A 14,414-nucleotide genomic window follows, 5' to 3' on the forward strand; every position below is an offset into this window, starting at 1 on the left:
AAACAAAGTCATTGTCAAATTGAAATGTGTAGTACCTTACAAACTTTTCATCCATTGACTAATGTAGCATGTTGTATCTTAAAACATGACAACCCTCCAAAATATTGTTATCACAGCCCCATTGTCTTTAAGACTTGTTTGATCCTCTATTACTAACAGCAAAAATAAATTATTGAAAAAGAAAAGTCTATGTTCTTTTTCCATTACTATCTATTTCCACATATAACATGGTGTAACAAACAGCATGCCTAATTTCAAGTAACAATTTAACTTGATGCATATGTATTCATTATAAAGTGCTTATTATAGTTGCTTGAATAAGGAAAAGTTCCTTCTAAGCATGTGGTCATAGCAACATGGTCTTTTCACCATCTACCTAATCCTCTCATATCTTTGTCAATAAAGTAGTGTCAAATACCAAAAGAAAATATCTTGATTTAGATTTGACGTATTAACTACGTGTTGGTCTATCAGTGAAAATTTGAGATTTCAGAGTTTTTTTTTCAATATTCCAAATTCAAATCTCGCAAGTACATACGATTCATGTGTTGGATAAATCCATTTAGAGTTTTACTCTAATTTAGCGTGTTTTTTCTTACTATATGAAATACAAATCTTATTCATAGAAGATATTTGAATTTTGAAGATGCATAAAAACTGAAAAAGAGAAAGATATTGGCGGTTTGATTGTTCAATGCATCAGCAACAAACCAACAATAGGGACCAACCAAAGATGTACCTAAATGACAAAGCAAAGTCTAAAAAGGAGGAAGAAAAGTAAAAGGGTAGTGGTCTTCACGTTTTCTCTGCTTTAGTAATTTACATTTTGTTTCTTTTTAGCCTCACTTTCTCTTAGCAAGATGATGATTGTAAACAAAAGTCCCACTTTCTCTCTATCTTATCTTTCTCTATTTGTCATTTTGTCAACCCTACTATGCTTCTCATACAATACTCTCAATTAAACAATCAACATAGAGAGTGAAAAGTGAAAACAAGAGAAACAGCACATTTTTGGTTGCTTCAAGTTTGTATAAAATATATAAATGGTTGTTGATCCCATACAACATTTATTACTATGTTGTTTGATTAAATATTCCATTCAAGATCACCTAGTAAAAGTATATTGAAATATCTAAATATAAAATTGCATAAGCATTTATATGTATTCACAATTGCATTTGACCGCAATTTCAGTCGAATTATCTTATCTGACCGCAATTTCAGTCGAATTTGTTGTATTTGGCTGTAATTTTCTGTAATAGGATTACCTAAATTAGATGTGATAACAAAAATTCAAACAAGTAATAGTTTACTTTTTTTTCTTCCTTAAATATCGCTGTCCTTGTTTCCTTTCTTATATCACACGCCACAAAAAATTTCTTTTTCCATGCTTTGAAATTTATGTCAATTCTGAGAATTTTCATGTAAGTTTCCCTACTACTATAGGGAAACAGTCACTGAATGTGAGTACAAAAAATTCTTATTCATCAAATGATTGCATGGTTTCAGAACAATATCTGTTTTGAACAATTTTATGATCAACACAAACATAGATCCTATATTACAAAATACTACAATTTTTATGATAATACATATAGGTTCCTTGTCTAGATTGTTACAAGTACAAGTTGGTAACATTATGCATTAATGTTCTTCACTTAATAAGGATGCAAAGAAAGAAAAATCATTGCTTTAAGATGTTGAAAATTCATACAAAAATACATGATTTTACTTCAAAAAGAAGTCATAAAAGACTAAAAACCAAAAACATATACATATGTTGGAGTTATGTCTTAAGCCTCCGAGATGAGTCTGGTAATCTGAAATTCGGTCGAGAGGTAAATTAAACCTAACCAAACGTTGTTATTGTTTGATTCAAACTCGAGTCATCTTGAATGATTCGAGATTAACAAGAGATCGTTAACTACTAGAGAAATTGATTAGACAAAAGTGGTATAACCAACCAAGATGATGGACCCTCTCAACCTTCTTGTTTGTGCAGCTTTCTATGATGACAACAACATAGTACATGGTTATGTTATTTCCAGTACAATGTGTCAGTGTCCCTTCCAAGCTTCCTTATTTTCTCAAAAAAACAACAATCTCTCTTTTCATCTCTTTGCTTTGTTTGGATTATGTTCATTTCTCAAACACAACTTGACATGTAGTTGGTGTGAAACATGAATCACACATACACAAAAACTTTGAAGAAATCATGTAATGAATTAAAGAGACATCTCATCTTATGAATTATGATTATACCTAAGATGTGATTTTACAACAAAAATAATAATTGAAGTAAAACTATTCATGAAATATAAAGAAGAAGAAAAAAACAAGATTCATATGACAAAGAGACTTTTTTCTTCTTCTTTCATTTATGGAAAGGTAAATGATAGATAATATTTAGAATTAGAAGACAAAATTAACATGATAATTAAAAAGAAGAGAAAAAGGGTCTTGACCATTTCATGGTAAGAAGACTAAGAAAAAGAAATTCACTTTTACAAATTAAACCAAGCTATGTATTTTTTTACCTTGTGTTTCAAAACCCATGTTGTAAATTTCTCAATCTAAACGACCCACATAGCAAGTTTCAATCTTTTACACATGAATCGAATGTTTCTTCCTCAAGAGCTTGATTGTGAGACTCTAGGTGAAGAGAGAGGGAAGAGAGGCAAAAGCTGTGGCTCTGAGTCTCTTGGTGTAGTAATAGGAGAGGGGTGCAAATAGAAACCTTTTTCAGCTATGGCTTTATCTTCTTCTGATGAAGAGTTTCCCAATGAAGGTGAAGATTTATCAAAAGGGTCGTCGTTCAATGGAGTGACAGGGCTAAGAGCAAGAGAAGGAAAATCAAGCAAGCTAGGAGAGAGAATCTCTTGTTGTTGGTATTGTTGTTGTTTCCTAGGTAAAACATTTGGCATGAGGGTGTTGAGCATGAGGACACTGTTCTTGAGACTGTTCCTTCTTTCATATAACTTGAAACCTTGTTTCTTGGGAGCTGTTTTGATTGGAGGGATGTTGAAGTTTCTTGTGGGTTGTTGAGGTAGATCTTGGTTTGGTTTTGTTGTGGTTGAGGTTGTTGTTGTTGTTGTTTGGGTTGAGGTTGTTGTTTCTGATGAGCCTGTTAACATTTGAACAACTTGTTTGAAAGTTGTTGTGTCAGCTTGAACAAAGGTTGTTGGGTAAGGATTTGAATCAGATCTAGGGATTGTTTTTGGAGTGAGGGGTGGTGTTTGAAGTTGGATTCCATTGTTGCTGTTGCTGCTGCTCATACAGTTACTTACATTGCTTTTTGGTGAGTTCATTGGAGATGGATTCTCTCTGTCATGGTGAAATCTTGAGCTGATTTCCATTGATGAGGGGAGAAAGAGGGTTCTCTCTATCTCTATCTCTCTTTGAAAGAGAATTGTGTGTAAAGGGAGAGAGAGAGAGAGGAAAAAAGGGTTAGGGGTGGTTTGGTTTGAGTGGAGATTGGACAAGAAATGTGAAAGAGGGGAAGGGTTGCTTATTGTGTGACCTTGTTTTGTTTTCTTGTGCCTCTCTTCTCTTTCTATATACTACTATTTTCTTTTTCTTATACTACTATTCAAACTTTTCTTTTTCTAATCAAGGGTTGATATTGATGTTTAAGAATTTTCCTTCCACCGTTTTTTATTTATTTTATAATTTTTTATTAGGAAATGATCGGGTTAGGGATGTCTAGGATTAGAGAGTGTTTATAGAGGTATCGATAGTGAAAGTTGAATTCATGACTTATTAGCGAGTGACTCAATTTTTTATCAACTAAGTCAATCTATTTTAACTAAATTTTTTTACTATTAAACAAGTAAGATTAGAGCAATTTAGACTTAAATACGTTAGGATATAAATCTATGTAGGTCAACATAACATATTCTTATTGGTTAAAGATCGACTAATTTGACACAAGAGTACTTGAATTATATGGTAAATTTTTTTCTCTAGTTTATTCAAAACTTCTGAATTCGAATCCAATCATAAACACACATTAACGTTAAATTCTCAATTTGTCACTTATTGTAATTTTACTCAACTCGAATGATTAATCTTTACGATTATACCAAACATACCACCATTTTTAAAATCAATTTTATACATTTTGAGTCCTTCAAACTTAAATCAAACATTTATTTTATTATCTTTAAATTTACAAGACAACGTGTCTCCTAATTTTTTTATATATACTATTAGTTTATGTAAAAAAAATTGAGTTTTTCAAAGTTTTAATTTGGTGTGACTTGGGAGTAGTTTGGTTGGCTAGATAGAAAAAGAAAATGCACTCAAACGGTTTTGGGATTAGAAAAACAGAAACCAATAGAATTGAGAGTTTTGAGTAATGAGAATGGTGATATTTTTGTTTAGTCTTAAAATATAAATGTGGCATTGACTTGAGAACCAAACTATTAAGACTAATGTAAACTTTGATGGGATTGGTGATGAATGAGAATACCAATTATTCATTGAGTCTAAGATTGTGGCTTTATAAACAGAGCGTGTACAACACGTACAAATCATGTATTGAGGTTGTAACTATGACAACAAGAATATATTATAACAAGATGACGCATTCTTTTATGAGAATTCAAACTATGAAAAATGTTTTTTTCTCTCTTATTTTTATGTCAATTTAATAGTATTAATTAACTTCTCTCATTTTTTAAATTTCTTTTACCAGATTGTTATTATATGTAATTGGTGTTTTAAAAAAGTATGTAATACTTGTGGTATGTTAAGAGTTACATTCATTAGAGCTGTTAATTTTGGCATTTCCAGTGGGTTAAAATCCATAGACACTAATAAAATATTGACAACATTTAAAAAAAACTTTTAAAAAAACAATTGTTTTATGAGGAGTCCTAGCAACACTCTCTTTTCAACACTCTCTCAAGCACCCACTTTCTTATTGGTTGAAACATGTATGGGTCCCTCACTTTGAAAGTGGGTCCCACATAAAGTGGTAGGACCCACACATGTTTCAACCAATAAGAGAGTGAGTGTTTGAGAGAGTGTTGAAAAGAGAGTGTTCTTAGCATTTCTCTTGTTTTATGGGAATTTCTTTTCTGATTTCTCTATGGGGTGACCCAGCGAAAACCCCTACTTTGAAAATGCATTTTCGAAGTAAATTTTTTTTTTAGATTTTTCTAGAGTTCGGAAGTGCATCTCCGAAAAAAATTAAGATTTTGGTTATTTTAGAGATGCATCTCCGAAACACAAAAAAAATTAGAATTTTGATTAATTCGGATATGCATATCCGAAAAAAATATCCCAAAATTTTTTAACTTTTGGGATATTAATTAATTTATATATTATTAAATTGATATAATTTATAAGTTATAAATAATCATAATGAAATTATTTGGTTGATATTTCTATTCTTATTTCAATTAAAATTAATAAATAAATTTCATATTAATAATTACTAAAACTATAACTAATACACAATATATGATTATATAAAAAATAAATACATTAATAATTATTCAGCAAAATTTTAAAATAAAAGAGATCAAATAAGAATACAATTATTTATTATTTTATTCATATTTTAATATAAATTTCAAATTACATAGTTTTTCAAAATAATAAATAAAAATAAAAATTATAAAAATTATTTTAATAATTAATTAGAGAAAAAAAGTCATGCACTGACAGGGTAAAATAGTTTTACACAGTCAACCAATCACAACCATGCATCCATTACACCCCACTTTTATTTTAAAAAACTTTTAATGACATGACATTTTGTTGATTTTTTATTAGTTGAATGTGTAAAATAACTTTACACTGGCAATGTATGAATATTATTCTCAATTAATTATAATAAAAAATCATTTTTCATTTAGTTTAAAAAAATTAAAAGAAAATTTATTCTTAATTTTATTTAATGAATAAATAAATTATATATTTAATTTTATATAAGTTAGATTGTTTTTAATTTATATTTGTTTATAAAATGTTTTTTTATAACTATAAAATTATTTTTGAAAATTAGTTTATAAAATAATTTCTTTTATGTCTCATAAAAAATAGAAAATAATTATTTTTATTATTATTATTATTATTAATTTTTTATATAAAAATAAAATGTTAATTTAAATATTTATTAGGTTAATATTATTATTATATCTTGATTATAATGATATATATTTAATAATTTATTTTAATTAATATAATTAATTATACTATTAATTGTATTGATTCACTTTGATTTAAATTTTTTAATAATTATTGATTTTTTTCAGAAATACATATCCGAAACATTGCAAGACCAAAAATTGGAATATTTCGGATATGCATCTCCGAAGGCACCCCCTCTCTAAAAAAAAATTGATTTCGGAAATGCATCTCCGAAAACACCTTTTTTTGGCGTTTTCAGAAATACATCTCCGAAAACACCTTTTTTTGTTTTTGTTTTCATAAGTTCACTTCCGAAATCAACTTTTTTTAGAAAAAAAGTGATTTCGGAGATGCATTTCCGAAATATAGGGGCATTATGGAAATTTCGCCGCGGTTGACCAAGAAGGTTAGGGGGTCAATAAAGAAATTCTCTTGTTTCATTTGAACACCACAACTTAAAATTAATCCCAATTTTTAGAGATTTTTCGAATCAATTTTGATAAATAAGAATTAATCTTTCTAATTGATTATTTTTCTTGTTATTCACTTTTCACTTGAGTGATTCAACCACACCTTGGTTGCAAGTTGATTCTGTTGTGCAAAGATAATGAGGAAAAAAAAGAAAAACGAGAAAATTAGGGTTTTGGAGAGAGCGAAAAAAGAGGAAGAAGAAGTGGTTGAATATGCATAGTAACTCTGTGCTTTCTATTTTTCAATTTCTCGTTATGTTTACAATAATAGGGCCCCTACCTGTTTATAGCTGAGTTTGCTTGCTCACCAAGCAAACCCTAACTAACTAACTAACTAACTAACTAACTTAACAAATACACAAAACAAAATAGCTGTTAAGTCTAACTTTGTAGAAATGCACTTCTTCGACAACAACATATTTTGACAACTGCTTGCTATATTTGACTCCCCGTCAAATATAATTAATACATACTCTATCGAATATTCTCTCGACACAAAGAGTTACATACTCAACACACCACCTAATTCATTGTGTCTAAGCTATCTGCATTCATTATAGTTTTCATTCTTTTGAACAATTCGACTTGCAAAACCTTCGTCATGATGTCTGTAATTTGATTCTCAGTTCTTCAGTGTTTCAGGTTCAACTTTCCATTTGCTACTTGCTCTAGAAGACAATGGAATCTCATCTCGATGTGTTTGCTTCTTCCATGTGGTATCATATTCTCCGCCAGATTAATAGCAGACATGTTGCAGATCTTCATGGTCATTCCTCCATGATTCCTCCCTATAATTTCTTCGACCAGATTCACCATCCATGTTGCTTGACATGCACAAAGAGAGGCAACTATGTACTCTGTTTCACACGACACGACGACAATGCTAGCACTGGTTCTTTTCTTGAGTTCTAAGCAACTGGTGCACCACCTATAGGGGTGAGAATAGGTCAGGCCGGTCTACAGGGGCCTATGGCCTAGCCTATATAAGGCCAGGCTAGGCCAGACTTATTTAACAAAAAGTTCAGGCTTAGGCTTTTTTAAAAGCCTATTTAATAAAATAGGCCAGGCTTAGGCTATTAAAAAATCCTACGAAGCCTTATAAGCCGACCTATATTTTCATATATATTAAAAATAGGCTAAGTAGATTTGCCTCTATTTGCACGTATATTAGAAAAAAAAGGCTTAATAGGCAAGCATATATATATATATATATATATATATATATATATATATATATATATATATATATATATATATATATATATATATATATATATATATATATTAGAACAAAGGCTAAATAGGCCGGCCTATATATGCATATATAGGACGGCTTATAAGGATATCAGGCCAGGCCAGGCTTTTAAAAAGGCCAGGTCAGGCAAAAAAATAAAACCTATTATAGGCCACAGGCCAGGCTCAGGCCTTTCAAGTTTATCATAGGCCAGGCCCAGACCTTATAAAGCCTAGCCTATTTCCACCTCTAACCACCTAACATAAATACATAACCAGCTGTGAATTTTCTATCCCCAATATTACTACACCAACTCGAGTTAGTGTAACCTACTATTTTGCATTCTTCTCCTTCATCTATTGCAAGAAACAAAATGCCTTAGTCGAGAGTTCCTTTGAGATACCTTAGTATCCTCTTCGTGGTTGCGAGGTGTGATACCTTTAATTTGGCTTCTACATGAATCTACTTACCATGCCCATATTGTATCCTAGATCAGGCCTTGTGTGACAAATGTATCTTAATGATCCAATAAGTCTTCTATACTAAGTTGGATCCACATTATCTTCATTTGAGTTTTTTTGATAGTTATAGTCTTAGTTCAGTAGGTGTTAAAGTTGCATTACAGTCTTCCATCTCAAATATTTTGAATATTTCACCTGCATATCTTTTTTGATGAAGCATCGAGCCTCTATTACTCTTGTAGAATTTTATACCAAGGAAGTATGAAATGTTTTCCAGGTCATACATTTTAAACTCCTTGCTAATACCGCATTTGAAGTCTTTGATCTCTTTCTTGCAACTACCTGTTATCATCATGTCGTCGACATAGAGACATAGTATAATCAGTTCTTTCCTACTTCTTCTAACATATACTTCATGCTCAGTTGTGCATGTCATAAATTCCCCGTCCCTTAGGAAACTATATATCTTCTTATTCCAAGCCCTTCAAGCTTGGTTAAGTCCATAAATGGCTTTATGCAGCTTGTATACCTTGCTTTCTTGGCCTTGCTTTACAAACTCAACTAGTTGTGCGACATAAAGTTCTTCATCTAAGGTCCATTCAGAAATGCACATTTCACATCCATCTGACACATAATCAATTGAGAGTTGAAGATTTTCATAAAGAAGTGCACCGCCATGGACGAGTTGCGTCGTCTAAACTAAATTTTGGATGAAAACATCATTAACATTAAACACTGCCAACAAGAGGCTACCTCTATATAGGAGGCAGATATTACGGATTCCCAACCCCTTTAAAACGAGATATGGGAAACACCTATTCCCGAAGATTTTAAGCTTCCCTCCTTGACGAAGTTCGATGGGCATATCGATCCTTACAAGCACGTCGCCTCAATCAACACGTAGAAGACCCTCATTAGAGCTCTTGATTATATAAAATGAAAGCTTTTGTCTGACACTTTTAGGGATGAATTCCTACAATAGTACATAGGCCTACCCCGACCTTCCATCGCCAACTACCAGGATCTAGTGAAGAAACTTGCATCAGTTCGTAGCAAGTCGACAAAGAAAGATGTCTATCACTAGTCTTTTAAACATTCGACAACGTCTCTCAAAGTCACTGAGGGAATACCTCGTCCGTTTCAATGAAGCCATGATAAAAATCGTCCACCCAAATCAAGAAAATGTTTGTAGGGGTATTTAAGAATGACCTCAAAGAAAGACACTTCAGTGAGTCCCTCGTCTAAAGGCCAGAGTTTTTGTTAAGTAAAAGTGATCACAAGGACAAAATGCTATATAAAGGAGAATGAGAGTAATACAAAAAAGAATGGCCCATTATGTGAAAAAAACGTATTTCTAACGTCAAATGCTCACAACATCCACAAAACACCAATATATCATCCCTATAGTAGAAATAGAGCAAGAGAACGCCTAAGTCATCGAACCAATTCCCCTACATTTAAAGTGTGCTAGACAGATGTATTTTCAACACTCTAATTTGAATTTTCAACTTTTTCACATATTTATGCCTTGAAATAAATTTAGGCCCATGTTTGATTGGCCAAAAGCTTACCCTAATCTCTACTTATACTATTTCAAAATATATTTGAAAGGATAAGATTTATTTCATTAATTAGATTGATTTTATCATGAGTAACGCAACTATCACAAACTTTTAATTTTATAATGTTTGTTTTTTAGATTAATTTAATAATCAACGTGTTATTAAAACACTTTATAATCAAATTTTACTTATTGTTTTTCTCTAAAATTACAGGGTTACAACAAATAAAAAGATATCACAGCAGAAATAATAGACACAGTTATACACCTTATAGAAACATATTAAATTAGTTTAAAGAGAAAATATGTCACTTTTTATTGATAGAAAGATAAGTTGCTTTTTCAACAATATATAGTATAATTTATAAGAAATGCTAACCAGTACTCTTACATAGTGATTAAAATGATAAGTTTTTTTTAAAAATGTGTGTATTTAATACATTGAAAATTAAAATATTAATTTTTATAAAAAAATATTTTCTTTATTTAATATGCTTAAAGAGTGCCATGAGGGTAGGGCTGGCAAAGCAGGCGGTCCGCCCCGCTCCGCCATATGCCCGCCAAAAAAAAAGCGGGACGGGCATATCCGCAAAGTTAAAATGGGCATAAAAACCTAGCCCGCCCCGCCAAAATGGCGGATTAGCAGGCGGCGGGCTTGCCCGTCTATTTATTTATTTATCATTTTTTAATAGATTCAGGGCCGTCCCAAACAATTTGGAGGCCCTGTTCTATTTTTAAATTAGACCTTTGATAAAAAATACAACAAATTAAAAAAAAGAATTATTTCATTTAATTTGTAAATAAAATTCAATATATAGAGACAAAAATGATAAAGAAATATTATATAGAAAATTGACTATTTGAAATTTAGTTTTTTTTTTCTTTTTGCATTTTCTACTCTTATAATCCTCAACTTATGAAAAGTTCATATCATTTAATTAGGGGGAAATTATCTTGTAAAAAAATTAGGCTAAAATAAATTTCAAAATGTTTTAAATCTAATAAGTTAATTTATTATCTATTAAATTATAATTTAAATAAAATAATAATAAATTCACTAAAATTTTAAAATATAATTCACACATAATGTTGTACAATATTTCACCATGAAAAAATACAAGTAAATTAATTGTATAGTAATTTTTTTAACTATTAAATTACAATGCTCTTAACAACCTCTGTCCCTGTTGCATCTGTAGCGTTTCTTCATGTATCACATAAAAATAGCAAATATACAAAAATTGTATTAACTAGGAATCGAACCAAGGTCTATTAGTAGTAAAAAATATTATTATGCCACTCGTCTATTCTACAGCATATATTTATGTTGTGAAAAACGATACCAATAACAACGTATAATAGGGAATTAGAGAGGATAAGAAGAACACAAGAATTGGTTATAACTGCTATTCTTTCACTTTCTCTTAAAACAAGATTACAAGTTTACAAGATTACAAGTTTACAAGAATAACAAATAACCTCTCTCACCCTAAATTAGGATTTGCAGCTTAGCAATGATGAGAGACTAGTATGCTATTTATAATAAAACCTAACATACTAACTAATGGGCTTTTTCAGCAAGGCCCATTACACAAGCCAACTTAATAAACAAGCTAACTTAACAAATTAGGGTTTAAACACTAAAACCTAATTTAACATGCTAACAACCCTAGCATCTTCGACATCTGCATGCTAGACCCATCTTCGACTACAGCATGCACACTTCGACACCAGCATATGAACAATCCTTCGACTTCATGCTTAACTCTGTCGAACTGTCGAACCAAGAAGCTACCCTTCGACAATACTAGAGTTCGATCCAATATCTCACAATTTACAAACGGAATTAATAATATATAATATTTAATATTATTTTTACATTAAGCCTATCTATCGAATTTGAGGCCCTTTAAAATCGGAGGCCCTGTGCGGTAGCACTTCTCGCACCCCCACAGGGCCGGCCCTGAATAGATTATTATACTTTTTTTACATTTTAATTAGATTTTTCACATAGTTTTTAGAACAATTATTTTATATAGTATTTTTTAAACAAATTTTACTTAAAAAAATATTACATATATTCACAAATAAATGTATAAAATAAAATTATCAAGAATTACAAATACTAGAATTAATTAAAAAAGAGCAGATTTTGACGGGCCGCGAGTTTTGGAGGGGCGGGCTTAGGCGGGCGGCGGGCCTAAAATTTCAATCCAATCCGCTATTTTTGACGGGTGCGCAGGCCGGGCCGACGGACCACGATCCATTTTGCCACCCGTATCTGAGGGCACTAGTTAGCAAGACCCCTAGTTTATTTATGAAAATAGTATAGTGCAACAATATATTACGTCATTAGCACGCACGCACCTACACCTAAAGTTTAGACAGAATCATAAGAATATTTAAGTGTGCTTAAATTGATCGATATAAATATAATCCTAACTTTATTTTTGAGGCTAAGATGTAATCCTAACTTATTCTCAAATATATTAGATTGATGAGACTTTTGATAGAAATCATCACTTACTCAAACCATTTGTAATGGATTAACAGACAAAATATTCTCAAGAATAGAACAAAAATTCAATCTTTACTCAAATTAATTCTCCAAAGATATTATACAAATGATATTCTTTTTATAAAGATTTCTAGCATGATCATATTTTGTTGCATAAAAGCTAGTTGCAGCCCATATTGGAGGAGAAGCATGCACTTATTGTTTTATGGCACTTTATATAACAAGTGGGTGGAATTCCACAATAAGGAGTAATATGTTCCTTATTAAAATATGTTATAGGCTTAAATATTAACTAATCAACTTCAAATTAATGCACATGATAGATCCGCTCATATAGAGCTGTCAGATTGACCGGCTCAACGCAAGCCCATTTCAATTTAGTGGATCAATATATTTAAATGGGTTGGTTCGACCTGATCCAATTGTTTAATGGACTATATAAAATAAACTCGTCCTATTTTTCAAAGGTCTGTGCGGTCCGATGGGTCATCCCGACTCGTATTTTAATATTATAGTTTTAATTTTATAAAAAGAGATATAATAGATAAAAACAATACAACAAAAATAGAGAGTCATCATAAACGTATATAAGTGATGTTTAAAATATTTATTACTGAAACCATCACTTACTCTAAGAAATTGTGATATATATATATATATATATATATATATATATATATATATATATATATATATATATATATATATATATATATATATATATATATATATATATATATATATATATATATATATATATATATATATATATATATATATATATATTACAAAATCATTCATGTAAAAGTAAAAATGTAAAAGCAAAAATTAGCTTAATATTATCACTAATACTTATCAAATTTTCTCTTCATCTCACAATCATTTCTTAGATCACATAAAAATATATCTTTGTCATTTTTAACTTTTCTTTATCGCTTGAAAACTCATTTGTGCAATCATATATTATCTCAATTTTTTTCTCTAAAATTTACTAAAATATTTTTTTAATGGGCCATTTGAAACCCGCTTGGTCCAGTCTGGTCTGATCATGAAAAACATATGTCTAATAGACTGGCTCACAAAGACAGAGTCGTATTTTTTTAAGGTACTTACAGTTCGACATGTATTAAATTGTTGGACTTATGAACCGGTCCGATGAACCGAACCAATTTTGACATCTCTACTCTAATACTTCTACTTTGCTTTTCTCTTTAATAAGAACAAACATTTGAATGACTTTTGTTTCGGGCAAACTATTGGCTTATGAGATGATCAATAGTCAATAGGAATAAGAGTGACAAATTGCCATGTGTGTCATATTTAGTCTCGTTGATAGAACAAAGCATGTCCGACCGGTCTTTACTATACATAGAGCTGTCAATATGGGCTACCCGGCCCATATGGGCTTCGGACTTTTTAGGGCCGGGTCCAAAAAACCCATTTTTAAATGGGCTCTAATTTTACTACCCAGGCCCGGCCCTGTCTGGGCTGCGGGCTACCCGGCCCTAAATGGGCTTCGGCCCTAAACGGGCCCATTTCTATAAAAAATTAAAATTTTCTCCTTATTTTTGTAAGTAACCGCATGCAAGAATACATTAATTTTATATATATATATATATATATATATATATATATATATATATATATATATATATATATATTAAACTTTATATCCAAAATTATAATTTCTAAATATAATTTATAAATAATCCATATAAGTTAATAATTAAAATGTAAAACAACACATTAACTTAATTTAAACTATTCAAAATACATCAGAAATTATCTAATGTAGCACAAATAATTAAATAATTTGTTCCAACAAATTTTAAGTTATAAATATTCATGACAATTATAATTTTATGATAATTATAACAAGAAAATGTTATAAATTTTTATAATAATTATAATTAGGAAAGGATAAATTTTAATTATATTAAAAATATTTAATTTTTTCGGACCGATGGGCTACCCATGGCCCATACGGGCCGGCCCATATTTTTTAGGGCTTTTTAGGGCCGGGCTAAAAAAG

The 14,414-nt window shown here is 30.6% G+C and overlaps 1 protein-coding gene across 1 annotated transcript; it reads right to left on the reverse strand.

Annotated features, from left to right (window-relative positions):
• Positions 1-1,668: 1,668 nt before the first annotated feature.
• Positions 1,669-3,545, reverse strand: LOC131627991 (VQ motif-containing protein 4-like). The gene has a single exon (XM_058898852.1). It carries the CDS (start codon positions 3,354-3,356, stop codon positions 2,631-2,633), a length of 726 nt encoding a protein of 241 aa, XP_058754835.1. The 5' UTR covers positions 3,357-3,545; the 3' UTR covers positions 1,669-2,630.
• Positions 3,546-14,414: the final 10,869 nt, after the last annotated feature.

The sequence above is a fragment of the Vicia villosa genome, unplaced genomic scaffold (genome assembly GCF_029867415.1).
Source record: "Vicia villosa cultivar HV-30 ecotype Madison, WI unplaced genomic scaffold, Vvil1.0 ctg.000418F_1_1, whole genome shotgun sequence".
Lineage (NCBI taxonomy): Eukaryota > Viridiplantae > Streptophyta > Magnoliopsida > Fabales > Fabaceae > Vicia > Vicia villosa.